A 25564-nucleotide genomic window follows, 5' to 3' on the forward strand; every position below is an offset into this window, starting at 1 on the left:
TACCTGAAAATCGACATCTATATGAATCCCATCGCAGGGGATTTTCCACTGACGGTACTTAGACGCCACCTCCAGCAGAGCCTTTTTGTTATTGTAGCGGGGACCATAGCCTCCCTGATGATACCCAAACACGTACTTTGGTTTAATTCGAGTGCGTCCAGTCAGCACTGCAAATTCATTGAGTATATCTGCCACGTTATTGCCAGTGAAGAGGTAGTAATCAAGAACACCGTGCAGAGCGCCGAAGTAGTACTGGTCACCCTGCCGGAAATTTATGAAAGTCTGCGAAGTGTTGTCTAAGAGGATGCCGTTAGCGAATGCGGGCCCCACGAATGCTCCTTCAGGGTTTGCGCTGTATTCGATCAGAAATGGCGATGACTGGTACAGCGGGGCGTTGGGATTCAGCGGCCCTTGCACCTCCCCCCTCGGTGTGAGATCGGGTGCGTTGTAAGCAAAGTTATCGAAGTTAAAGAACGTCATGGCGGCACCAATTTTCTCACTGCCTCCGGCATACTGGCCATTAAAGTGTTGCTTAGGTACACGACGTTTATCGAGGGTAGCACCGGCTTTCTCTCCAAAGCCATAGTACCTAGCATGCGTAGGCGCCTTCTTAAAATGCGCAACAGCTTCCGCACCATTTTCGCGGTTAACGTAGACAAGGTTGTAGTCCTCCGGATCAGAGTGGATGAGCTGCCCTGAACGGTACACGGACAGGGCATACTTGCTTAAATTAACATGGATCTGTTCAGGGACAGAAATTTTTAAACTTGCAGTCCACAAGCATCGATAATAATAATCAATTTATAGAGCGCTTTAGATACTCAAAAGCGCTTTACAACGTAAAAAAAAAGAAGGTGTAGTTAAGAACAATGTAGTATAAAGGATAAATAAATAATCACCAAACAGCAAATAGAAAAATAAAAAATAAAAATAAATAAAAATGTGAGTGTAACTAAATATCATCTGCTTTTTTAAACAAAAATGTCTTTAAGTTGATCTTAGGCCCTATCCTAACGCCACTCCAGTCAGGTGCCGATCCAAACTGATGAGTTAAGCACGGCAGAAGAGCAGCGTTTGAATCAGTTTGGTTCGTCAGGTTAGGTTTAGAGTGGTAATTCGTCAGGTCCTGTCGAACTATGCGACGTTGGATCGACGGCTAATTCAAAGGGCGTTCTGATCATGTGCCGAACGTAACGCATAAATTAAGATAATTTATAATCTTCTCATAATACACTTTACCTTTTTTCCCTTTACCTGATCCTTAGTTTGGTGCGACCCAAAGGTATCACGGATGAATTTGTCGTTGCTCCGAAGTCGCTCTAAGGTCGAATTTTATTGAGTTAGGATCGGCACATAGATGGAGTGGCGTTTGGATCGGGCCTGAAGAGTATCTAAGTTCGGGGCCGTTCTGATTGTCAATGGAAGCTTATTCCACTTAGATGGACCAGCAAAAGCGAATGCTCGATCACCGAAAGTCTTGCATTTAGTTAGGGGCACCTCTAACAAAGTAAGGTCATTGGATCTCGCAGAGATTCTGGTTAACGCTTTTTTCTGATGAGATCACAAATATAACATGGAGCCATACTGATCGGTCTTGACTGACTCTTGAAAAAAACACAAATGTTTTGCTAAAAACTAAAACAACACTGATTAACAAGAAAATGAAAGTTAAAAAAATAAAAACAGTGTATTGATTTACTTAGTTAGATCACTGACATGCCAAAAAGTCGTAAACCCTTATAGGACATTGAATACGTACAATTTTCCAGGAGAGTTATTTAAGTCCGAAAGGCTCTAGGCTCGATTACCAGCCGCTGATCGGGAAAGGAGCCCGCGCTCCTCCCCCGAAGGAAAGGAACGTAGACCGGAGAGGAACGTAGACCGGACACGAGAGACCGGCGGAAACCGAGCCTAGAAAGGCTTTAAGTAACGCCAAACTGAACAAAATAGATAGCATCCGTAACTCGCCATATTTGACCTACGAAACTGCCACATACCTCGATCTTGTGGGTAACTATTATCAGCTTCCCCTGTTCATCAGTTACTTTAATCTTGCATTCTTCGATCAGGTCCACAATAGTTGCAGGTGAGCGGTTTTTCACGAGAGGAGCTTCAGGATTTGGATTGAAGCGCACACGAAAGCTGGCCGGTGACAATATATAGATGTACAATTTCTGGTTGCCGTCAAGATAAAGAGACACTCGATCCACTTGTCCTTCCTTCTCTTGAGTCCATTTCTCCACCTTTCCTAAAGTGAGCCAGTTAATTCGACTCTCGGGTGTAAATTCATCCGATGGAACATAGCGGAAGTAAGGCATTGTCCTTCAGTGTTTCGTGTTCTGCAATCGAGAATAGATGAAGGTTCCAGTTAGAATGTTCAGGTGATAGCAAGCTGGAAAATTTGTTCGGGAGGGACCCAGAAGGCAAGCGAGTTCATAGCGATAAAGGAACAGTCGCGAGCATTTTCGCTTGGAGTCTCGAAGCCAGTTGTAAAAATACGGTGGGTCCGGGGAAAACATCATTTCAAACCTTGAACCGCGGTCAAAGTGAACACAGTCGAATTTATAAGAGCGTATATATACAAAATAGGAAAACAATCACACTAGCAGTACACGTTTTTATTTTGAATTCAGGCTTCTTTGCAATTGCGATGATCATTGTAACTTGAAAGTCATTTCAAATCGGCAGTTCAATTATGAGGCATTCAATATATTCGCTCTTGATTTTCCAGACGATTTTTGCCAACAAATTCCATCGCACAACTTCTAAACCATGTATCAGCAAAGCTGAAAGTCGGATGTTTCTTCTCATACAATTATATTTTAAATCCGGCATCCAAAACTCGAAACGCTAGATCTCAAATAAAGTCGAAAAATACGACGATCAAATCTCAGCCGAACCACAAATCGGTGGTGCCAAAAATTCAAATCAATTGTGGTTAAGTTTAATCGTTCCCCTTAGCAAACAATCACCAGTGGTTGCACAAATCGCATGCATGGGTAGGACGGAAAATCAATCGCTAATGAATAATAATAATAATAGTAATAATGACAATAATAATAATAATAATGATAATAATATTAATATTAAGGTTCTTAAAAACGTATCTAAGGTAAGAAGTAAGTAAAGTAAAGTAAAAGCTTTATTAATGTGTCAATGTATTTAGTTTTCACAACTAATTGGGGACACAACAAAAAAAAATTAAAATTATTTACAAATAAGGAATAATAAAAATGAATATACAATTAAAATACGTGGCATGTATAAATTGTTCAATAAAACAATGCGTATATAAGAGGTAGTCTCTAAGAATTGCAAAGGTTACAGCAGCTAGGTTACAGCAAAGGCGGGGTGCGATCACAGAGAAAGTCTTGTCCTTAACGGTGCATGTCCTGGGTGCATGGGAGCAAATTCTGTGTTGAGGATCTCAGAGTACGATTGGAATGGTAAAAATTAAGCAGCTGAGAAATGTACGCCAGTGCTAATCCATTCTAAGCTTTGTACGTGATGAGCACGATCTTAAATGAAATTCGCTTTGAGACAGGAAGCCAATGGAGGTCACGCAATATCGGTGTTATGTGTTCATGTCGAGTGGATCTTGTGACAAGTCTTGCAGCCGTGTTTTCAACTCTTTGTAATTTGCCAATTTGGTGTGATGGAAGGCCATGGACATACAGCAAGCTGTTACAATAATCGAGGCGCGAAGAAATGAAAGCACGAACAAGACGTTCGGTGGTAGCTTTGGAGCGTCGTAATTTCCCGACATCCCTAGTAGAAAGGTAAGCAGCCTTACAAATATTACTTAGATTCGTACCTAAAGTAAGTTGCTGATCGAAGATGAAGCCAAGGTTCCGAGCTTCAGGTGCAACACTTGCCTAGTTCCAATACGGCTTTCTCCCAGGCCTTCGCAGTCAACTGATTTCGGTGACGTAGCCCAGACGAACGGCCCGGAGTAACCCAGACAATAACAGACTGCGCATGCGTTTGGATTAGCAGAGTGCTTGTTGATTTTGGCTGAGCTTTAGGGATTTCCATTCCTGGTCTTTTGAATCTTTTTATGTACAGGAAGAAACCAAAGGGGCTCATTTACGCGATCGATTTTGCTATTCGGACAGCTTCAATCATTCTCACCAAATAACTCAGTCGGAGAAGATGCTGATTACTACAACTCGTAGGAATGAGAAACTGTAAAGATAAAGCGTGTGAAAAACTACCCTGATTTTGAAAAATTGGCGCACGTAATTCAGCGTGGTCCACAGGGGTTATAGTTAAAAGTATCGAAGGTGAGTCAACGGAGGTAAACGATCTTAGTCATATTTTGTAGAAGTGGGTCTGTTGCGTAAATAATTCTAAATGTTACCAACGTTTTCACAAAACTTAACCCTTCAAGAGGCATTTGAAACCGTCGCACAGATAAACCAAGAGCTAAAAGAAGGTAATTCGATGATGCATTTCTGAAAAAATTCAAACTTCTAGTCGACAGATTTTCTTTATTTTTTCGCTAAACGTAGAAAATCGGTAGAGAAAATGATCCATCAAAAGAAAAATAGAGGTCACCGAATGTCCAAGATCGCTAAATCCAGGAAACGCTATAGCAATGGCCATCTGCCATATCATTGTTCATTTTATTACTCAGCGCGCGCTCTGGCGTGGCGTGTGAATTTGCGTGCGCAGTAAGGATGCGCAGAAACAATTAGCGCGAACTTCCTTAATTTCGCAAGGTAATTATTACCTACCAGAAAACTTAGAACGCTACTCTTGAATCCAAAATTTAAGAAAATTTTGGTATATTTTCGTTTTCTTTGTTTAGGCGCTACGGTCACATGTAATAGAAACCTTCAAAGGCTTAGATATTTTGAGTAATCAGTATTTGCCTGTGGTTTGAAAGCGGTGATGCTTCTGACTCGATAGTCCGTTTGGATCAAAATGAGCCGTTTACCTTAACCGCTTACCATTAAAACAAGAGCGAAGAGTTTAAATTGCTTTTCTCTAGCAGTCCGTGTCTCAGAAATGCCCAAAGAACTTCCTTTCGCGACCCGAAATTGACTCAGTGAAAAATTGAGACAAATTGCCTCAATTTTCGGGTTCACACTTTTCGCCCCGGACCACGTGACCCAAAACGATTGATCGCGGCGAAATATTGAGGCCTAGGAACTAGGCAAGTGCAACACTAACATGGCAGTCCCCAATGTGCAGACTGGTAAGGGCTGGACGGATCACAAACTTTGAACTTTGAACGAATGTGGACAACTTCAGTCTTCTCGCATTCAAGGCTAATTTGTTGCTCATGCTTACACAAGTTTCAATCTTTTGCAGTCTATCACTATAAGGATGTTTGAGGATTGTGTATATCTGGTTGTGATCCTGAAAGTACAATGAGACGAATTCTTGACTTGATGGGTCTTGAGCAACGTGACAGCACATTTTTAGGCGCAAGATATAACTGCAAGATACAACTTTCTGAGCTAGGGGTTGAAACCCTTGGAAAGTGCTCTCGATCTCTTGTTTCTGGTTTCTCTTGTTCCACTGCTAGATCTATTGTCACAATGGAACCCCTTTCCAAGTGGTGACTACCCGAAAAACTCTCCCTTAAGTCGGCTAGATCTAGCCTCCGTGTGAAACACTCTGGAGCGAAATGGACAGAACAAAATTAAAGGACAAAAGTCTTTGTGGGCTTCAAATCAGGGCGATGTTTGTGCACGAATTTCAGCCACTTTCCTCTCACGGCCTCGTCGTTTGGGAATAGATGCATTGGCACATCTGAAGTAGCATTGGTATTAGTGCAACTCTTTTTCCTGGGCCCTCCAGCTACTCAAAACTTCCCCGAAACATGCTTCTTTCCCGCCATATTTTGGTCTGCGACCTTGCACACGAATAACGTCACAAAGGATTTTTGGCCGCTCGAAAAATGTCGCAAATTTCGCTCCGCGGACTGAATTTTCAAACGCCTGAAAAAAGTTGATGGTCTTCACGCAGAGAAGGAAAACGATAAAAAATGAAATAAGGGGGATAAAAACTATGTTATTGCATAAAAAAAATGGGGAAGTAAAATTTCGTTTCATGTGCACTTTAATAGAAACGAGCGATCGCGAACGATCGAAAAAGCAAATCGTCTCTTACACACGTGCTTTGCGATGATGTAATTTGTTTTCGTCCAGCCAAAAATTCTCACTCCAGTCTGCATTGGGACTGCATTCCCTTTTTTGTCCAATGCAATTTGCGTGAAAACCAGCTCAAGTCGTTCAAGGAAAACCCCAAAACATCGAAAACAACGAGAGAAGCCACAAAGGAGAACAAGAATGACGCAGCAGCTGGACACGAAAACGAGGTCCAAAGTCCCTTAAAAAAACTTAGAGGGGCGGCCAATTTGCAGTCTTCACAAAAAAAATGTCGACTTCTCACGGCTGCAGACAGACCGAAATGAAATTAGGATGCGTTCTCTTGTTCCTCGAGAACGCAACAAACCGTGACACCACTGATTAGCTCTTATGCAAATATCGCTTTGGCTTCCAAACCTGCCCCGAGGGGTCTCACCATCAGTTAAGAGACTTAATTCATTTCTTTGGGTGTCCACGATTAAAAAGCAAGGGAAAACTGTACACTGCATATAGTTCTCTGTCGGCAAAATATAAAGCGATATAGAGAAAGCGCTGTTTGAGAACCAAAATGAACGCTCGTTTCTATTTTAAATATTAATGTTACTGTGGTAATCAGCAGATTGATATTATCTGCTGTTCTATGCTGAAGACGCGGAATGACCCGTCTGAGACGACTTGTGCTACATATGTCTCGAATAAACACGGTAAAAAGACCGTTATTCTTCTTGATCTTAGAAAGACTGATTATGCATCTTGATCTTCGCAAACGCGCCGCAATAGAGCGGATCGTTTTCAAGGAATAAGCCATCCTGTGTTCGTCTGATGCCAGACGAACTGCGAAATGCGTAAAAAGAAGCACAAGAGATTCTTGCGCAAGCTTGTGCCATTCGGATTATTCGTCCCTGTAGGCTAACGGCTCCCGTTATAAAAATTTCAGACTTTCACTTTAACTGGGCGTACAATTGCCCCTAAGTACATCAGGTGATAAACAAACTGAAACAAAGATCGAGCAAACAAAGCATTGGATGGGAGAAATCATTACTTTGTATCATTTTACTCCTTACCTAGAAAGCACCTGCTAGTAAGACAGCAACCGCGATTCAAGATCAAATCCAGGGAAATCATAGATTACTGAGCATAAATATTGCTGCAGTTGATTGCAGCCTTTCAATCCCGGAGGAATGATTGACAGACGTTTGTTGATCACCTGATAGCAAAATGCGGAAAATTGGTCTGGAAGGTCAACTAAGGGGGGAGGAGAGGGTATGGGCACGGGGTAGTAACAGTCTGGCCATACTCTTTTGTCGCGCTAAGTTCCAACTTCAAAATCGCATGTGGAAACTCGGTGCGATTTTTACGCAATTTTAGTGCAATTTGTCTCCGCGATGTCGCAGGGGGTTTGAACTTGTTCGAAACTTGATACAATTTTGCTGCGATTTTTTTTTTAATTATTAAACTGCGACAATGCATCTCGAATCGCAGTGTATCGCGGCAACAAATTGCACTTTATCTATTGCACTGAAATCGCGGCAAATTCAGTGTTGAGGAAACAAAATTACGAAAAATAAACTTGAACTTACACAAATATCAATCGAGCCGCACAAATATAAATCGAATCGCATACATAAAAATCCAACTTACACAAATATAAATCGAACCGCATACATATAAATCCGACTTACGCAAGTATGTCACAGAGGAGAAACACCGCCCCCCCCCCCCAAAAAAAAAATATATATATAAGTAGGTTTACGCGTAATATTTGCTCTTCTGTATATGTCCTTATCGTAAATTCGTTCCGCACTTTACTTAGAATTGTAAACTTATCGTAATCTACAGGAAATGTCATAAGATAACAATGTGTGAATCATAAATGTAAAATAAAATAAAATCGGAAACCGTGCAATGAAAGAAGCCAAGAAAATGAAATGTTAAAAAGGCTAATAGATAAACTACTTATCAAAGTCTTTAGTCTGAGACTTACCGAGTTACCTAATCAAGGTCAAAACCTAACCCCTCAATCCTGCGAAGCTATTTTGCTGTACCTTCAAGGGACACTGACACCATTTTTAGCATGACTTGGATATCTCAAAAACATATATCGATCACTGGAAGCTCAACAATAATGGTTTTATTTTGTAGAGCAGTATCCGACAAATGATTAAAACCCATTAGGAATTGAGGATGGCTAACGATGGCGTTGATGGAAACGGATTGTGATATGGATTTTGGAAAAGCGTCAGGCAGTCAGTTTTTTCAAAAGTTCAAGTTTGACTCGAAGATCGTTGAAATTTTGCAAAAATGATGCTGCAGCGTGGATGTCTTCACGAAATTGCTTTAAATCATTTAGTTAAAGTTAATGAAGTTCTTATTACATAAATGTAGGGACCAATTCGTGAATTTATACTGAACGGTTTTGAGCAAATATATCGTGACAGTGTCCTTTCAGACGTCGACAAACGTGCGTACTAATTTTTGCCACGAGCAACCTGCATTGAAAATGCTATCCACGTCGATACGCGGTTTTGATTTAGAGATATGGAACGTTACTGAAATTTGTGGTAACCTGAGATACTACTACTACTGATTCCTAGCTCTCCTCTGGGAGAATAGGGCCATCGACTTGACTCTGGTAACCCGAGATATCAGCGTGTGATTCAAGCTTCACAATTTTAGGAATTTTATTCAGTCAATATTCAAGATTGTCCCGTCAATTACAAGTTCGTTCTAAGGCCCTCCATTGGGTAAAAGAACTGCCATTGCCGTGTGTTACTTGACCAAGGGTTCCTTCCCTTTTGCAGTGGCGGATCTAGAAGAGGGGGCCGGGGGGCCCGCTCCCCCTCCACCCCCCTTATTTTGGGTAAAAAAGGAAGAAATCACAGAAGGAAGAAATGTCGGTAGGGCAAGCAAAACAACCCCCCCCCCCCCCGCCCCACCCCGCTTAGCTCAAGGTCTGGATCCGCCACTGTTTTGGTGGGTAATAGTAACACAATTGTGCACCACATGTACTCTCATATGATGAAAGCAAACCAAACTGGATATATTTAGTCGTTCAAGTAGTTCCTAACATAGTAGAACGATTTACTGTCAGTCAAAGTACGCTATCATTTTTTGATCGGAAACGCTTAGCTTGATGTTCATTGCAGAAAACAGTTGTCTCAAATGGCCCTGTATAAATAACCCACAGGCAAGGAAATCTGCAAGTCTTCGTAGAAACCAGGCTCGAATAAGAACGATAACCGGTAACTCTGGATTCGCAAACTCATAAATTGCTGCTTTTCATGTACAACCTACATGTATGTAGATGCTATCCCAGTAAGCTATGTAAAATATATGTTTTCGGTATTACAAAAGTATGTTAGCTGCCATATAGCTGTCTTATTGAAACTCTATTTTGTCTATATGCTCAACATAGTCTATGTAAAAGCTATGTATTCAAATGAATTTTGAAGTGAGTTGATGACACTCAAATGAAATAGCCTTTAAATAAAATAGCGTCTGCATTGCCATATATGTGAAATACAACTTACATAGGTTTTACATAACACTAAACAGAGCTGGAATATTCCCTTATAGTGATTACATACCATCAAAAGTAGAGCTTACGCTGCGAATAGTGTGCGGGTGGACTGGTCACAACTAGGACTTTTTATCACCATTTATTCCAAACACTCGAATAAAAACAACCATCAGGGGAAAATTACATGTATGCATTGTGAAAGTAAAGATCCAGACTACATCTGATTTGATTGAACAACTTTTAATAGCAATTTGTCTAAAATGACTCTACGTATTTCTAAGAACGAGCGTCTGATCAAGGGCAACTTTTTAGAAACCCCGACCTGCTGTGTAAACTGGACGAAGGTTTAAAGCATACAAGGATGAACTCTCTATGTTCCATCAAATGCATGTTCCATTAAAACTGTTCATCATCGAAACTAAAATCTGCAATAAATTAGAGGAACGACATACTGCGAGAATCTTTTTTTCTGTGGTCTGTCTGTCACTTCCAGCTTTGTACAAATAGATGCCGCACGAAAAAACTCAATAAAACGCAGACTAAAGCTTTCAAATAAACCCCATGTACTACTCAAATAAACAACAGTAGCTAACTCTCGATCCAAGCTGTGGTCAGTTATCGGTAGGGGTGAAATCCCCGGGACGCTGCGGTTCCCCTCCCGAAGGATTCCCCATAGCCTGGGCCTGCCCCAGTGTACCCAGCAGGTTCAGCAGAGCCGTAGGTTCCAAAACCACTGTCAGATGAGAAGGAGGTCCGGGTCGGGCCGTACTGCAGGTCCTGTTGTTGATAGTTACCCAGACCTGAAAAAAAGAACTGGTGTGAGCAAAAGAAGTACATGCAAAAAGTATCATACCACCATCACGGCAGTTTTGCTACTTTTGGTCAAGACAGTGCTAAAATTTCACCGAAGTACATGTAACTTTGCTGGAACGGGAAATGCTTTTAAAAACCATGATGAATATATTATGTGAACTTTTGAAAGCAGAATTATATATTCAAAATTCCTCCCAACAGTATCAGTCTCCCTCGACCTTGTTTGAATAATAAGATGGCTTTGTGTACTTCAACTACATGTGTAAGCCTCCTACTAAGACTCGTGGTGCAGGCCACTTACATACTTATGATCAAAAGCAACTGAGAACTAACCATATGCTGAGTAGTCAGGTGCTCCTGCACTGTCGACATGAGGTGCTCCAGCTGCTGCCCCAGGCTGTCCAGCTTGGGATACTTGCATGCGGCTGTAGTCTGGGTAGCCTCCTGGCTGTGGTGCTCCAGCTGCTGCTGCCGCTGAAGCTGGGGTGGGTTGCTGGCTGGTCACCCCTGCCCCTGCACCATATCCAGCTGCTCCATAACCTTGGAAAATGGACACAGGACAAGGTAAATTACTCCCCCAGGACTTATTTATTCACAGGTTGTTTAAGACAGGTGGGGTAATAGATAAGAGGAGTTTATGGAGAGGGGGGCATTATTTGATTTAAAGCCAAATGTTGGCAAGTTAAACAACACAAGGGCCCCGGAGAGGGGCTTATTTGAAGGGGAGCTTCATAGTGTGGTATAAACCATTCAGTCTGATTTCTGTGTAAGTGATGAAACTACTGTCACATATGCTGTTTACAAATTGTAACATAATACATCACAACAATAATAATCATTACCTGGCGCAGAGCCTCTTCCATACATAGCAGCTGCAGCATTAGGGTCGTATGTAGCAGCAACACCAGGTGCTGCAGCTCCTACCAACAACAAACCCATTCAATATGAGACTAACATTATTTTGACTAGCACAAAATTATTAATTTGGTCTTCAAATGCCACTCCACCTGCAAGCTGTAGCCCCAGTCATTCTAAACATAGCCCTCCAAAAGCTTTACAGTACTTCTGTAATTGATTTTACACAGAAACTTTCCCACAAAACTGCAGTTGCCCATCAGGCAAGCAAAGGGTAGAATCAGGTAGCCCCACTACAAAATCCATTAGTCTTGGGCTGTTGGACAGGACTTTCTTTGCATGCTGTTTTAAGTCATTACATTTGTCTTAAAACTAGTCTATTAAAAACACTAAGTATGACCATAACCTTCTGACGACAACACACCATGGCTTGACAAAGTGAGTATAAATCTTTGGAAGATTCAGTGGTATCTCTTTAAGGACGCCTTCCAAACAGCTTAAACAGTGAAATATTTGCCCACTTACATGTCAGGAACAAGTTTCAAACACACTGTTTCTAACCTCACATAAGTGGACAAATCTCTAACGTGGACACTTACTAGTCTCACAAGAGTTTACTTTATGGGAGGTTGAACAGTACTGTAACTATAATACAAATCATTGTTAAGAATGTTATGTTGATCTGCCTCTACTGTACATACCATAGCCATATGGTGATGGACCAGGTGCTCCGGCATAACCAGGGGTAGCAGCAGCTGCTGAACCAGGACCCATGGCACCATAACCAGGAAAACCACGACCCATTCCTATGGGATGCTGCATGCCGTAAGAGGCTAAAGTAACCACAATAAACAAAAACCCATCAAAATCTTTACAATATCCACACTTAACTTTTTGATAGAAGTTTTCCTATAACTTAAGTGTAAAGTAACTTCAATTCAGGAAACATGCATGTACTTAGGCATTACATTACACTGAGTGGTACAAATAAACCACTAACATTTATTTAATTTCTTTGGTAGGGTGATAAACATTACCACTTGCAAAAGTTCGAGTGTAAATCTGCATCACTGCATCATATACATGTGTCCAGGATAATGATGGCTTGTTGTCATACTGGTACACCAGGTGTTTGTATCACAGAACAGATGTGGAAAACATAATGTACGAAAAAATTAAAATGAAACATGGTGCACTAAATAACAAAACACTTAGGATTGGGTGCTTCCAGAAAATATCCATACCCTACCATGGGTGGCATGAACATTTCAACCCCCCTTGCCTTTGGAAATTCCAAAATGCTGTACCCCCCCCCCCCCCCCCCATGCCCTCTGAATTCCAAATTTGTTAATTCCCCCCTCCCTTCCCGATTTCCATTTGTTACTTCAACCCTCTGGAATTCCTTGTTTGACTCCCTGCGATTTTCAAAAAAAGAGATTTTACGCTCCTGCATCTTTCCAGAAGTTTTTGCTACTAATTTCCATCAAACAACTGTCTACAGAGCTCGAAATTGTGACTGATACAGTCACATGCATTCGTGGCTAAATGTTCTGTGACTAAAACTTCCTCCTATTTAGTCACAATTTCGTAACTTCTTTTTGACTAAACCAGTGAGGAAATAAAATTTTCAATTTTGGGGGGTTTTAATTACTATGGAAATTAGAAAATGCATGGCCAAATCCTGCCTAATTTACCTTCGATATTACAAACAACGTTCACTTGATGAGATGTCATTACAGTGGTTTATTACGAGTATACATCACTGGCACAGTAAATAAACACGGCAAGTCGGTCGGCAGGTCGGCATTTGTCACAAACACTAATTGTTATTATTAATCATCAATTATTAATCTGACAAGAAATTCATCAACTTTAAGGCCTCTGGAAACGAATGTACAACCCAGATTTTATCAGTTTTCTTTTGTAAATAAATGTGCACACATACATGATCGATCGATGCGTGTCTTGTATCCTGGTTTCCACGGTCGTCAACAGTGTTGTCAGTTCATTTGTGCATTCACACTCTCGTCTGCTCCCCCTAAAAACACCCCCCATACCCTCGGAATTCCAATCGTAAGTACCCCCAATGCCTTTCGATTTCCAGTCCAAGAACACCCCCTTGCCCTTGGAATTCCAGAAAACTGCCCATGGTATAGGTATGGATACATGTATTTTCTGAAATCACCCATTGTTGGCTATTTGCTTGGGGAAAACCAGCTAGTTCACACTTGGATTGGATACAGTATTGTAGAAGCACCAAAATTCCATTTTTGTTTTCACCTTTCAATTACCACAATTACAGGACTACATGGAACATTGCTACAAGGTGTAGACTGGTGTTTCAAAGAAAAATTTAGAAGTATAGTATACAGGGATGCTACTGTAAGTCCTTGTCACTCCTTTCACTAACTAAAAATGAAGGTATAGTCAAACTGTGGCACCTTGCTGTGGATATGCACCTGCACCATAACCAGGATGGCCTACAGGATGCTGCTGATAAGCATTCATGCCAGGGATTCCTCCCGCCATGCCACTGGGCTTGGAATCACGTTTCTCTGCTCTCTTCACTTCCACCTAAAACACACAACAATAAAGAACAATAAGACCATGTAACAGGCTCAGACAAGAAGAATAATGGCCAGTATTTAATAATAAAATATTACTGCCAACTATTTTTGATTTCATTACAGGCAACTGGTACAGCACAGGTGTTAAGTGTAATAAGTGACCCACAGTTACATATTAGAATTTTAAAAATAATTACGCTGAGAATTATATCAAATTCCCCTGGTCCATGAAACTATAAAATGTTGATTGTACCTTAACTAAAAAGATATCATTTATAGACTTTTCAATACAGCCCAGATTAGAAATTGTATAACATGAGGTAGAGAAACTATCACCAGCAATGAGAATGCCCTGAGATCATCCTACTCAAACATTAACATCAGAGCTTTTACTCAAAAGAATAAGGTGTGCAGCTGTTGAATGGAGAGTTCTCCTGAATGGAGACACATGTACAGCCAAGCCAGCTGGAGCCAGAGTCAGCACACAACTGAGAGACTAGACTTTACTGTGCATGCTTTAATAGTTTAAGACCTCTATGACCTGCTAGAGTCATGCAAGATCCTTAGACGATTTCCACTGACCAAGTGGATAATTAAGTTCATGACAACATTGATTTGTCTTCACAAAATTAATATGACTTGGGTAGATAGAGCACGTAGGAAGAAACACTTCACCAAAGTTAAGGTCGGAAGTGTTGGCACTACATGAAAAAAACCCACTTGTTTCACTAAATAAAAATTAAGTGTGTAGATAGTTGCAATTTGCTTTATAAACTAAAGGTCAAAATAATGACAGAAAGTTACTTCTATCAATTTCAAGTTCTTTCCACTGTGGAAATCTCAAAGTATTCCTAAGTATTATCAGATCCACATTTTATTTTCACTTGCTTTGTTACAAATTAGTACTTAAGAAAAGTGCAGAAAGTTTTGCCCCACAAGTTGTAGTGGCCCATACAGTGTATGTATCTTATTTTTCTCATCAAAGAAACTTTTGAACAAATATTAATAAAATTCTTCTTAACCACAAACAATATACACCAGAGCTTGTAATTATGTGCCACTTTTCTAATTTAAAATTATTTCAGTGGATAAAATTCATAAATATGGCAAAATTGGTTGCCTTACAGAACAAACCTCACAAAAATTGTTAAATAACAGAAAAAATAAAAATTATGGAGTAAGGGAGTACATTTCCCCAGCTTTAAACTCTATGACATTCTTCATAAATTATTAAGTCAAAAAACCAAGAAAACGTTAAGAAGCTTAATAGTTCACATAAAATATTCACAGATTTAGAATAAATGATATACAGTACTAGACTTTGCACTCATGGGGTCATGGCCAGTTGTTTTTTTTATAAATATTGTTTTGATAGGGTGCCTATAATAATTGCAGGCAAACATCAATGGGCAATGAAGGGGGCAAGGAAAAATTAAATACACTTATTAACAACTTCTTGTTGGAAGAAAACAGGTACAAGTTGTAACAAGTATCAAGCAAAAAAAAAGGTGTCGCCAACGGAACATTTCCTTTTGCAGTGAGTTTTATCAATGTTTACTGCATATAACCACAGTACTGAAGACGCCACTAGACATTAGACAAACATCACATCAAACCATAAGTAGTTATTGTAATCCTTGAGATAGCACTTGTACCATGCAAGTGTTCATATTACCATAATATTGGTTATTAGAGCTAGTGTTTGCTAACTTTTTTTAATCAATCAATAATGCAACACCAGTTAATGCAAATTATATGGCAAAATTGTACAGAGGGAAAACAAATTATATTCATTTGAATGTAGTATTAACATTTTCTGATGGAGGAAATTTAAATTAAAGGTAAAAAATTATGATTCTGATACCAACAGCTGGAAAAAAATTATAAAGAAGAGAGCAAACAAATAAAAAAAAATAAAAAGCCAGCACAAGGACGAGCAACTAGAAATACAGTCTATACAGAAAACTGGTTTGGATGAACAGGATGAATCAGAGTATGCTTGAATTTGATGTTTTAAAAAAAGGTAAGACAAATTTTAAATCTTTGCATTAATGACATGGAGCATTAGTTTTCCTAATTAGGTGATAGTCAGGGCACAATTTTCCTTTCAAGCCCACCCACATGATGTTCACAGCTGACGTTCCAATAATATAATATTGTGGTGTTAATATTCATGATAAACTGCAAGGGTTCAAAACCCCTTGGTAATCTGTGTAGTCTTAAGCCTAAGAAGAAGCAAATATAAGAAATAGTAGGGTTGAGATACATCCAGAGCAACAACAAGCACAGTTATGTGGTATGAATAAAGAAGTTAGTCTGAGCCATTGATAGCAATCCAATGTCACTCACTTGAGGCTTTGGCCTCAAAACTTCCAATGAGCATCCATTAGTCATAGAAATTCTTCATCAGCAAGCATGGCTCACTAAACTTCCTTCTGACTTTCTCCTCTTAATTAACCCAATTATGGTATTAACTTAACCAATGACTTCCCATGGAGACAAAATTTGGGGATGCAACAAAAGACCCCTTGATAACCACTAACAATACACACACATACGTGTACTAATATCTAATATTAAGTAACTAAACCATAACTACACCGTTTTTCCATTGATTTGGTGAAAATGTATATTGGCAGTCTTCTCAACTGGTTGGCTTGATTCAAACGTTACAAAACCAAAGCCTAATATAGTATAATATAACATCATAAAATAAGTTAATTCCTCAATAAAACAAGTCTACAGACACTGACAACATGACTACAAAACACAACCACCTCAACAGAAGACAACATGTGACACAAGAATTCACATGAAACAAACAATCCCCGTTGCTGGACGTCATCTAGTGCAGTCAATTACTTGCAGAGCTTTCATCTTGATGACCAGATCCATAACTTCACTGCAGGATGCATTGGGCAGGTCATTTTATGGTGGAGACGCTGTAATCTTCAAAGTGACTTTTTTACAAGTTGCACACGTACATTGGCCATTTTTTTTTTCACAACCAACACAGTATTTTACACTTATACAGAAAAGCTACAACAAATAGACAGATCATGGACACTCCAAATACAGTGACAAAAATTGAAAACAAAACAACTTCTATTAAACTACTACACAATAATTATTTATACACATGCACAAATAAGCAGTTTTGGTTTGACCATGAAAATGTCTTTTTTTATGAGAGTTTTCCTTCTGATTGGCATAACAATTGATTGATAATGTTGCATACATGTAAGCATACATGTACATGAACATTTCTCTAATTCTCCGTTTGATTTTTTATGCACAGAGAATAAGATGGATATGCTGAACACTCCAAACTGGCAAACTCAGTCTTAAGCATATAGTCCACAGAGAGATGCATTTCTATTAATTATAATGTTTTAGGACTTGATCAATTTTACAAGTAGTTGCACTACGTGTCTTGTGTGTTTGCATTTGTGCAACCAAATCAAATCAAATCAAATCAAATCAAGTATTTGCTTACATTCATTAAAGCGATCAAACCTCCTCAATCCATTTGTTTAGTGTTTAAAAATGTGTAATAATTTCAAAATCAAACCAGAATGCCTCTAACACAAACAAACAGTCAGATAAACACATACACTGTAAACAATGGTACAGGGCCAGGATAACACTAGATTTCCCAAGTTTAATTTACGTAACTCAATTATAATAGCTTAATTAATCTTATTTCATTTATTACGCCAAATTATTGCAATTGTCTAACATTTTTAAAGTAAGGTTAGGTACATGTCCAATTTTTATTTTTCACAGCAATTTAATACTAATTAACTATAAACTTTTCAGCTAATTAAATACTTGGTAAAGTAGTATTACTGATTGCAGCAGTATGGTACTCTAAAAATCCAAGTTCTAAATAAGAAGCCTTGTAAACATAGCTTTTTTTAGAATACTCATAAGAAGAAGAATCTATAAATACAGAACTAGAAATTAATTTAGTTCTTGTGGTATCTGACCCTGCTTTTCCAATACCAACAACTGTTACATTACACCACTTAACACTGCTACCTACAGTACTAACATATAAATAGAGATTGAAATGTATATAGCTGTACCTAAAGTAGAAATAATTAAATAAAATTAGTACATATTTCTAACATGCAGTAAGGGCATAAGACTGAACTAGCATGACACAGTAACATGACCTTGACTAAACAAATCTGTATCTTAAACACTTTGCACTACTTATGCCAGATTATAAAATTTATATGAACCTCAATAAAAACTGGATTAAAAATGCCATAGTGCTCACTGTGTCACATAATTTAAAACTGCCAAGCTGAGATTTTAATGGCCTATAACTTAATATATTTTCAATTGGTCTTTGGGGATACATTCAAATAGACTGTATTTAAGTAAACTTATTGGCTTGTAGATGGCAATGAACTACAGACTATAATATACAGTGTAAATACTTCTTCTATATTATTATCACAATAAAAAAATTGGAGAAATGTGTCATCTTAAAAAAGGGCTCGAGCTGCCATTTCTACAATACATGTATGTCTTTATTTACACAGAAAGGAAAGCCAAGCACTCTAAAAAGAAAACAAACAACTGGATACTTTTTTATTTTATGTTACTCTTGGTTGAAGCAATCAAATTCAATGACTAGTACTACAAATTAATCCATGAAGGACTAGCCTTTGACACCACCTCCTTTCACTCATACTGTATATTTTGATCAACTATAAATATGAAAGAATAAATGACTTCCGTTGTTCATTCAAAGCATTAAGCAACCCCTACAAAACTCCCTAATGCACATGTAGGATTCAAATTTGACTGAGGAGCCCAAAACTAGGACAGGTAGAAGCACAGCCATGAACTTTAAGAAGCTGACACAGTTCCTCAATACTCGTGATGGTATAAAGCATCAACCATGACAAATAAACCTACCTCTCATTCTTTTTGTCCCATCCACTTGATTGTTCTCATACATCAAGTGCACATGTGTTACCTAGACAAACATGTTAAGAAATTCTCAGTCATCATCGCCACAACTAGCATAAAATATCACACCAGTCACCTCCAAACTGTTATTACTATTATTATTATTGTTGTTATTATCATTATTTTTATTTTTATTCTCTAATTGTCCCACAAACTGATATTAGTTACACGTACATATAATGTAAACCAAAGCTTACTAAAATCTTAACTATTTTACCAAACTGTAACATTGCGTATACATGCATGTAGCATGAAAGCAAGCTTAAGATACATGTGATGAAACCAAGCATAGTCAGACCACATGAGCACTGTCTACAACACCCCACCTCTGCATACAGTGTGACAGTTACTGATTTGCTACAGGCATGTGTTCAATGTGGGCTGGACTAAACTGGTGTAAAGAACTCTTTAGACATAATCATATTAGATATGCTGTTCCCTCCAAAGAACAACCAAGTGAACCAAAAAACCCTGTTTTGAACTAACTTGGTGTTTGTGTTAAAGGGGTCACTATTTGCCTCGTTTGACACTCTGAACACAATAAAACTGTGACAGAGCAACACCTTTCAGGGCAATGAAATACTTCTTTTTACTGATGTCATTTGTGAACCTTCTTAAAATTCTTGCCAGTCAAGGCTGTTGATCAGATCTTGCCTGGATAATTCAAGAAAAACAGATGGAATGTAACCCACAAACATCACATATTTTCTTCCCCTGCATTTCCAGGAGTCATTTCATTTGAATCCTACATGTATCAATTCCCTTGCTCAGGATTTATTTTCTTTTTGGGATATCAATTAAGTCAAGTTATAAGAAAAAAAAAGGCTCTGTAAAGAGGCTCCCACAAAATTGCAAAAATTCCAGTTCATCTCAGCAATATACACATACACGTACGAAATGCAATGTATTTACCGTTCCATAGGCAGAGAAGTAGTTTCTCAGATCATCCTCTGTGGTTCCATTTGCTATCCCACCAACAAAAATCTTCATAGCATTGTTGTCTCTCTGAAAATATAAAAAGTGAACTATATGTAGTTTTGAACTGTCTTGCAAGAACCAAGAGAGGAAATGTTCCAAGAACAACATATAAAAACCTACAGTTTGCTGAGTTTGAATCGATCCTGCTTGACCTGGGCCACGAGGTACTGCCTGCTTTGGATCAATCTAACAATGAACATAGAACAAACAGTTCAAAACTGAAAAATATTTACACCCTTTATATACATTTCAAAAAACAGTCCTAAGAAAATAGCGAGCTGATTGGTTAAAAATGGTGTTTCTATAACTCAATGGAAACACAGACCTAGCACAAGCTGTTGACATAATGATGGTGGCTGCAAAGATAATCTACACTTTGATAATCAAAGTTAACAAGTTGTTTTCCTTTTTTTCATTGCAGTGTTTTCTAAAAGATATAGAAAACATGTTCTCCATGTTTTTTTCGAGTTATAAATTTAAACACTCATGAAAGTTTGGGAGAACTCAAAAAAGCTGTGGAAACACACCTGCAGCTCATGTTCCCACAGCATTTCTCATTCTCCCAAACTTCCACTCGTGTTTCTATAATTCGATAGAAACACAGTTCATGTTTTCTATAATTTCTTAAGTAAATACATGCAGGTATTAACATGACAACATAAACTTACCGTTTTGTTATCCACCACATGGGGCCCATGATGGTTAATTACCTTCTGCACCGAGTTAGGATCTTGAAATGTCACAAATCCAAAACCCCTTCACAGATGAAAATATAATGACATGAAACTGTCTTGATTGTACAAAGCAGCAAATATTTACATATATATGTTGCAGGTTAAAATGATTTTAACCTTGTTTGATTTTCAATTTCCTTTGTCTTCTAACCCTAATTATTTATGATCCATGAATAATTAGGGTTAAGAGACAAAGGCATTTCATTTTAACCTGAATTTCATTTTGACCTGCAACATAATATACTAGTCCAATAATTATAGTCCAGACAAGCTCAATACTTAGTACATCACACATGTTCTATAAGACACCATTACTTATAACACGCCAGTGTTCCAGGTAAATGAGGGGTCTCAGGTCAAAAATCCGACAAGGTCAGCTACTTGACCCAACAAATTAATAGAATTAAATTTATAATGATTTGGGGGAAGCAGTGTGAATTGTCCCGTTGGAATTCCTTATTGACAGCCTGCATTGGAAAATTATCTGGAACCCTGCATGCATGACATAAACACAGAACAAAGGATATCCGAATACTGAGGCTCACTTGTAATAATTTATTCCATCATTTTATAACAACAATATGCAGGGATTGGGAAGGTAAAACAGGCAATGATCCTATGGCTCATGGCATTGGAAAGTTATGGGTCATTTATAAAACGTTTGGTCCATTAGGTAAATAAATGGGCCATAAAAAAAAATTAATTGCTTCATCCTCTTCAATACCAGTCAATGCTTTGGAAAGGACATTATCAAAATTTGCCTTTAACTCTCCTGCAGCTAATGCATGTTTGTGATCTGGAAGATCCTCATGTCTTGTCATGCTGCTTGTTTTAAATGTTTTACAACCGGCAGTCATAGTGTTCTTCTTGCCATGTTTTAAGCAGACTGTACAGCGCATAGCATCCCCTCGTAAATAAGCCAAGGCCACAAAGTTAGCCACTTTTTTGAAATTTTTGTTCCTCAGAACTAGAAGGCTTGGAAGCTTCGTCTTCATTGTTGCTTTCAGGTTCACAATTTGTTATTGCGGACTCGACATTGGTAGTGCAAAATGGCAACAATCTCCAAGTCTTGTCCACTTTCGGAACTTTTGCTTTTGGAGGCATATTGTTTGGCTAATTACAGCGTGCAAAACATATTCAAAGCAGCCAATTCTATCATTGAAAACAGAAAGTTTATAGATTGAGCAAGGACCTTATTTGGCAGCAGAGTCCAAGTAAGGGGTCCGGAGATGAAAACAAAGCGAACGCTTTTATGACGTCAATTAAAAAGCAAGGCATCATGATTTCTGGCCTGTTGATTTGTCATTACACTGAAAATTTCACAAATGAAACTCCTTTCCACAAAATAGTGCATATTTTATTAGCTGTTTCGCAGCTAGGGCACATTGCAGGCCTGATAAGTGCTTTCATAATGCGCCATTTCACAGCTTTATGTGCCATATGCCCATGGTGCAAGGCCTTCCTCATCCCTAAATATGTCAGCTACATGTAGCATGATTCCTTACCTTGGTTTTTTGGTGGCTGGATCTTTCATCACAACAACATCTGTTACTTCTCCAAATTTTACGAAATAATTCTTTAAAGACTCTGTGCAAAAATGGTAAACATTTTTATTCACGTGTAAAAAGAAATAATGCTATCTAATGAGCCTGCCAGAATTGCAGAAATAAGGGAAAGACTTCAATCAGTCTTTGGCATATTAAAGCTAGAGCTATACCTACACCCGCTACTGGAGCTGAACTGGCCAAGAAAATGCGATCTAATAGGAGATAAATAAAGAAGACAATCCCCCGGTCCAAGTTTTTTGGTCTGTGGGATATCCCAAACTTCAGCAGACTTCAGCAGATATTTATTGAAATGTTTTCACACAAATTTATAGAGCCCAGTGTGGAGTTGGAGTTCAGAAGCGACATTAATAGCATACCTTGAGTCGTTTCGTGTGATAATCCACCAACGAAGATTTTCCTTCCAGGTTGAAAGGAGAGAAAACAAAGTTAAGCTCGTGGCCACGTGTCCCAAAATATATTGAACACGAACACGTAAAACCACATGAATAAACTTTCAGTCGTAGTAATTTCTGTAATAAAATGTATTCCTTAGAAAACTGACCATACCCAATATCATCTCCTAAGGTACCTCCTTTGACCATTTTGTCGTTTAAATGCGAAGTATTTACTCTAAACCTTCTCGTTGTCCTTCGAGTAATGGCGTCTTCTCCATATGGCGGAGGACAGAGTATCCCGGATGTATTGACAACAGTTGCCCTCGCAAGACCTCCTGGGATATCCCACTACCGGTCGTCCGCTTTTGAGACTCTGTCATGGCTTCGTTTTCTTCGCATTTTTTTTTTTTTTTCCAAATCTTCGAATACTTTTAAGCAGATCGTTTTATAGACTGAAACAAGGGATTATTAAGGTACTTTCCTTGATAATCTCTTGATTATAATCATAGCCTGGCAGTTTATTTAGACGTGAGTGTATTTCACAGCCGCATTTCTCAGCATATATAACTGAACACGTTCGTGAAAAGCAAAACAACCGACTGTTCAAACAACACCAAGGCAAATTGGTTCTTAATATTAATATAGCTATTGGTCAATATTCCATCTTATAACGCAAATTTTAACTCTTCGCTTTAATCTTGAGATCTTCGTTTTTTCGGCGGTAATTGTTGCGTCTTCGATTTCTTCAGAAATACCCACTGTGGGGTTCGCTTTTGACTCCAAGCCGAGTCTGGTTCCAGTGTCAACAGGTTTCTTTTGACAAAATTATTTTTCTTCTTCCCAACACCAAAGTGACAAACTTCGACACACACACTACTATATGTGCCAACAGATTTCTCGGGACAAAACAGCTCAGGAATTGAGAACAATTGGGCAGCCTGAGCAATAGTGATAGAAACAAAAACGCGGGTTACCCTATATATATGACCTAACTCTTCCTCTTTTTTTCCTTGGAAAGCTTTGTGTTGTGTCCTAAGTGGCCACTTCTCGACTCTTCCAGGCGTTCGGTTAGTTGGGGTGCAGCGCGAAACAACGGAGCACGAAAAAAATGAGAAAAGCGCGGCCCAGGAAGTAAGTATAAACATAAGTGAATAAAAATGGTTTATTTTAAGCTCGGTAATGAAATGTGAAAAGTGGACTGATCAACATGACACGAGCGTGGGACAAAGAAAAATTCTGAGCCCCCGACAGGAATCGAATCCATGACCTCCCGAACGCCGCGCGGGCGCTCTATCCACTGAGCTACGAGAACTCATGTAGAGCTAGGTAGAAAAACATTTATTCACTTATTTTTATTTCAATAATATCTTTGGGACACAGCGGAAGTTCAAAGAAGTGTTCGAATCAAGGTTGAACTTCAGTCTTTTTCTTCCCCATTATTCATTTTTGTCATGAATGTGTCGGAAGGTAATGGCATTTGATCGCCTTACTATAACCCTAAGATGGGACATTTGAACATTTTTTCCCAGGAGATGGGATTTGATCAACTTAAAATTCAAGATGTCTTAGGGCGGGCCGAAGTAAATCTGGCACAAATTGTTGTAAACTTTTTCAGGTTGCTGCTACAATTCATTCGGGTTTCCTTCGTTCTGCTCCCAAGTAACTTGCCCCTGGGTCTCCGCGCATAACGTGTAACTGAGACTTAATTAAGTATCAATGTCTTTAACAGTGCTGTCCTTTTTGAGGACATAGTAAATAAAAAGAAATATACATTGAAAATAGAATCAGAAGCATGTTGGATGGGACGCCATTTTTCGCGCAACCAAGGCTACGACGAAACCGCCGGCTACGCAAACTATTGAATTCGAGTTCTAACTTGGAACTAGAAAGATTCAAAGAGCTGATAAAAAGGATCGGTTTGGCGTTCCCTAAGTGTAGCCATGTTCAACCTCTGTTCGCAACCATACTTCACAGAACAACAAGCATGACAAGTGAAAACACAGTTTCATTATTTCTTTAATCTTCAGCAGCAAGAAATTCAAATGTAATGCCCCGGATTGCTTCATTGAAAAAAATTCTTTCACAATTTTCAATAACAATTTCTTTGATTTCGCACTTTAAAAATGTCACGTGAAATAAAAACACATAAAAAAAATTAAAACTGAAAAGGCCAAGGTCCCTTCCACAGCAGACATACTGGCAAAAATAGCATAGTTAACGTTACATTTCTCCTCTTTCATGTTTTCTATTACTTATCCTAAATACTTAAAATAATTTATTAGCCTATCCACATTATGCCACTTAATAGTTAGAGAGCGATTACTCGAACCGGGCCACCTGGATTAAAACTAACCAATCACAACGTACATTGACAACAATGGACTGGTAGCTTCTCGCGACGGCAAGTAATAAGGGTCTGTTTGATATGACTACGTAAATGCTATCGACTCCTCCGTGTTATATTCACTCTTAGAGACTTAGTCCTTGACGGTGAATTATCATAATTGTACATCTCACTCGAAAGATTTAGCTTGAAAACTCATTTTGCGACAACTAAACCGAAACCGTTGAAAAGCGTACAAAATTTTGGATCGAAACTAACCAATCAACAAATGGAAAAGTTTCCCGAGAGGTTCGCAGCAATTCGCACTTTGCTGGGTTTTTAATTTGTTAAGATCTCTTGTTCGTATTCTAAAATGCTATTGGTTGAATTGACAAAAAGATCGCTATCCTTTGTTCGGTTCACTGACTTAACTCTTTTCCAAGTTCGAGTAGTCGCACTGTAAGTATCACAATTTGCTCGTTATCGATCGCTAGATCTTCTTTGAGTGAAACCAACGTAGCTGGACGTTCAACTGGTTTACCTGAAGACCTAACGGTATGTGAAAAATTGCTTCGTGTTCTTGGCAACCCTGAGGACCCTGAAGCCTATTAAAAATACTAATAACATTAAAACAACAGCAGTCTTCTGGCTGTTGAAAACTGATAGCAAATTGGACGACAAACAGAAAAGGAGTAACATTATTTCGAGCAATTGGCTCTATATTTGTGAATCATAAGTAAAATGTAGA

The 25564-nt window shown here is 38.8% G+C and overlaps 1 protein-coding gene, 1 long non-coding RNA gene and 1 pseudogene across 3 annotated transcripts in view; all 3 read right to left on the reverse strand.

Moving 5' to 3' along the window:
- Positions 1 to 7280, reverse strand: part of LOC110040854 (uncharacterized) — a 28121-nt pseudogene extending 20841 nt beyond the window's left edge. The window contains exons 1-3 of the transcript XR_016203970.1: positions 7163 to 7280; positions 1998 to 2339; positions 4 to 741 (exon numbers count right to left, since the gene is read on the reverse strand). The product of XR_016203970.1 is annotated as an uncharacterized LOC110040854 (transcript). The remainder of the gene's footprint in view (positions 1 to 3; positions 742 to 1997; positions 2340 to 7162) is intronic.
- LOC149098203 (uncharacterized) overlaps positions 1 to 25564 on the reverse strand; it is a 443460-nt gene that overhangs the window by 320248 nt on the left and 97648 nt on the right. The gene's annotated exons all lie outside the window — the stretch shown is intronic.
- On the reverse strand, positions 9843 to 22793 carry LOC110040856 (DAZ-associated protein 1-like). Its single transcript, XM_020746124.2, has 13 exons — positions 22666 to 22793; positions 22476 to 22516; positions 22057 to 22138; positions 20486 to 20573; positions 19938 to 20003; positions 19752 to 19844; positions 18786 to 18846; positions 16455 to 16537; positions 13728 to 13860; positions 11988 to 12119; positions 11274 to 11351; positions 10765 to 10971; positions 9843 to 10418 (listed from the first exon to the last, which is right to left on the reverse strand). The coding sequence occupies exons 1-13, from the start codon at positions 22698 to 22700 to the stop codon at positions 10234 to 10236; spliced, it is 1284 nt and encodes a 427-aa protein (XP_020601783.1). The 5' UTR covers positions 22701 to 22793; the 3' UTR covers positions 9843 to 10233.

The sequence above is a fragment of the Orbicella faveolata genome, unplaced genomic scaffold (genome assembly GCF_042242905.1).
Source record: "Orbicella faveolata isolate gen_17 unplaced genomic scaffold, um_ofav_v1 contig_46, whole genome shotgun sequence".
NCBI lineage: Eukaryota > Metazoa > Cnidaria > Anthozoa > Scleractinia > Merulinidae > Orbicella > Orbicella faveolata.

What these genes read in the sequence shown, in the direction of transcription:
- LOC110040856 (XM_020746124.2), bottom strand. Translation starts at nt 22,700, where the DNA reads ATGGTCAAAGGAGGTACCTTAGGAGATGATATTGG. An exon ending in AGGTGCATATCCACAGCAAG is followed by an intron (nt 12,120 to 13,727) that starts GTGCCACAGTTT and finishes TGGTTACTTTAG; the next exon opens with CCTCTTACGGCATGCAGCAT. An exon ending in ACCTGACTACTCAGCATATG is followed by an intron (nt 10,419 to 10,764) that starts GTTAGTTCTCAG and finishes TCTTTTTTTCAG; the next exon opens with GTCTGGGTAACTATCAACAA.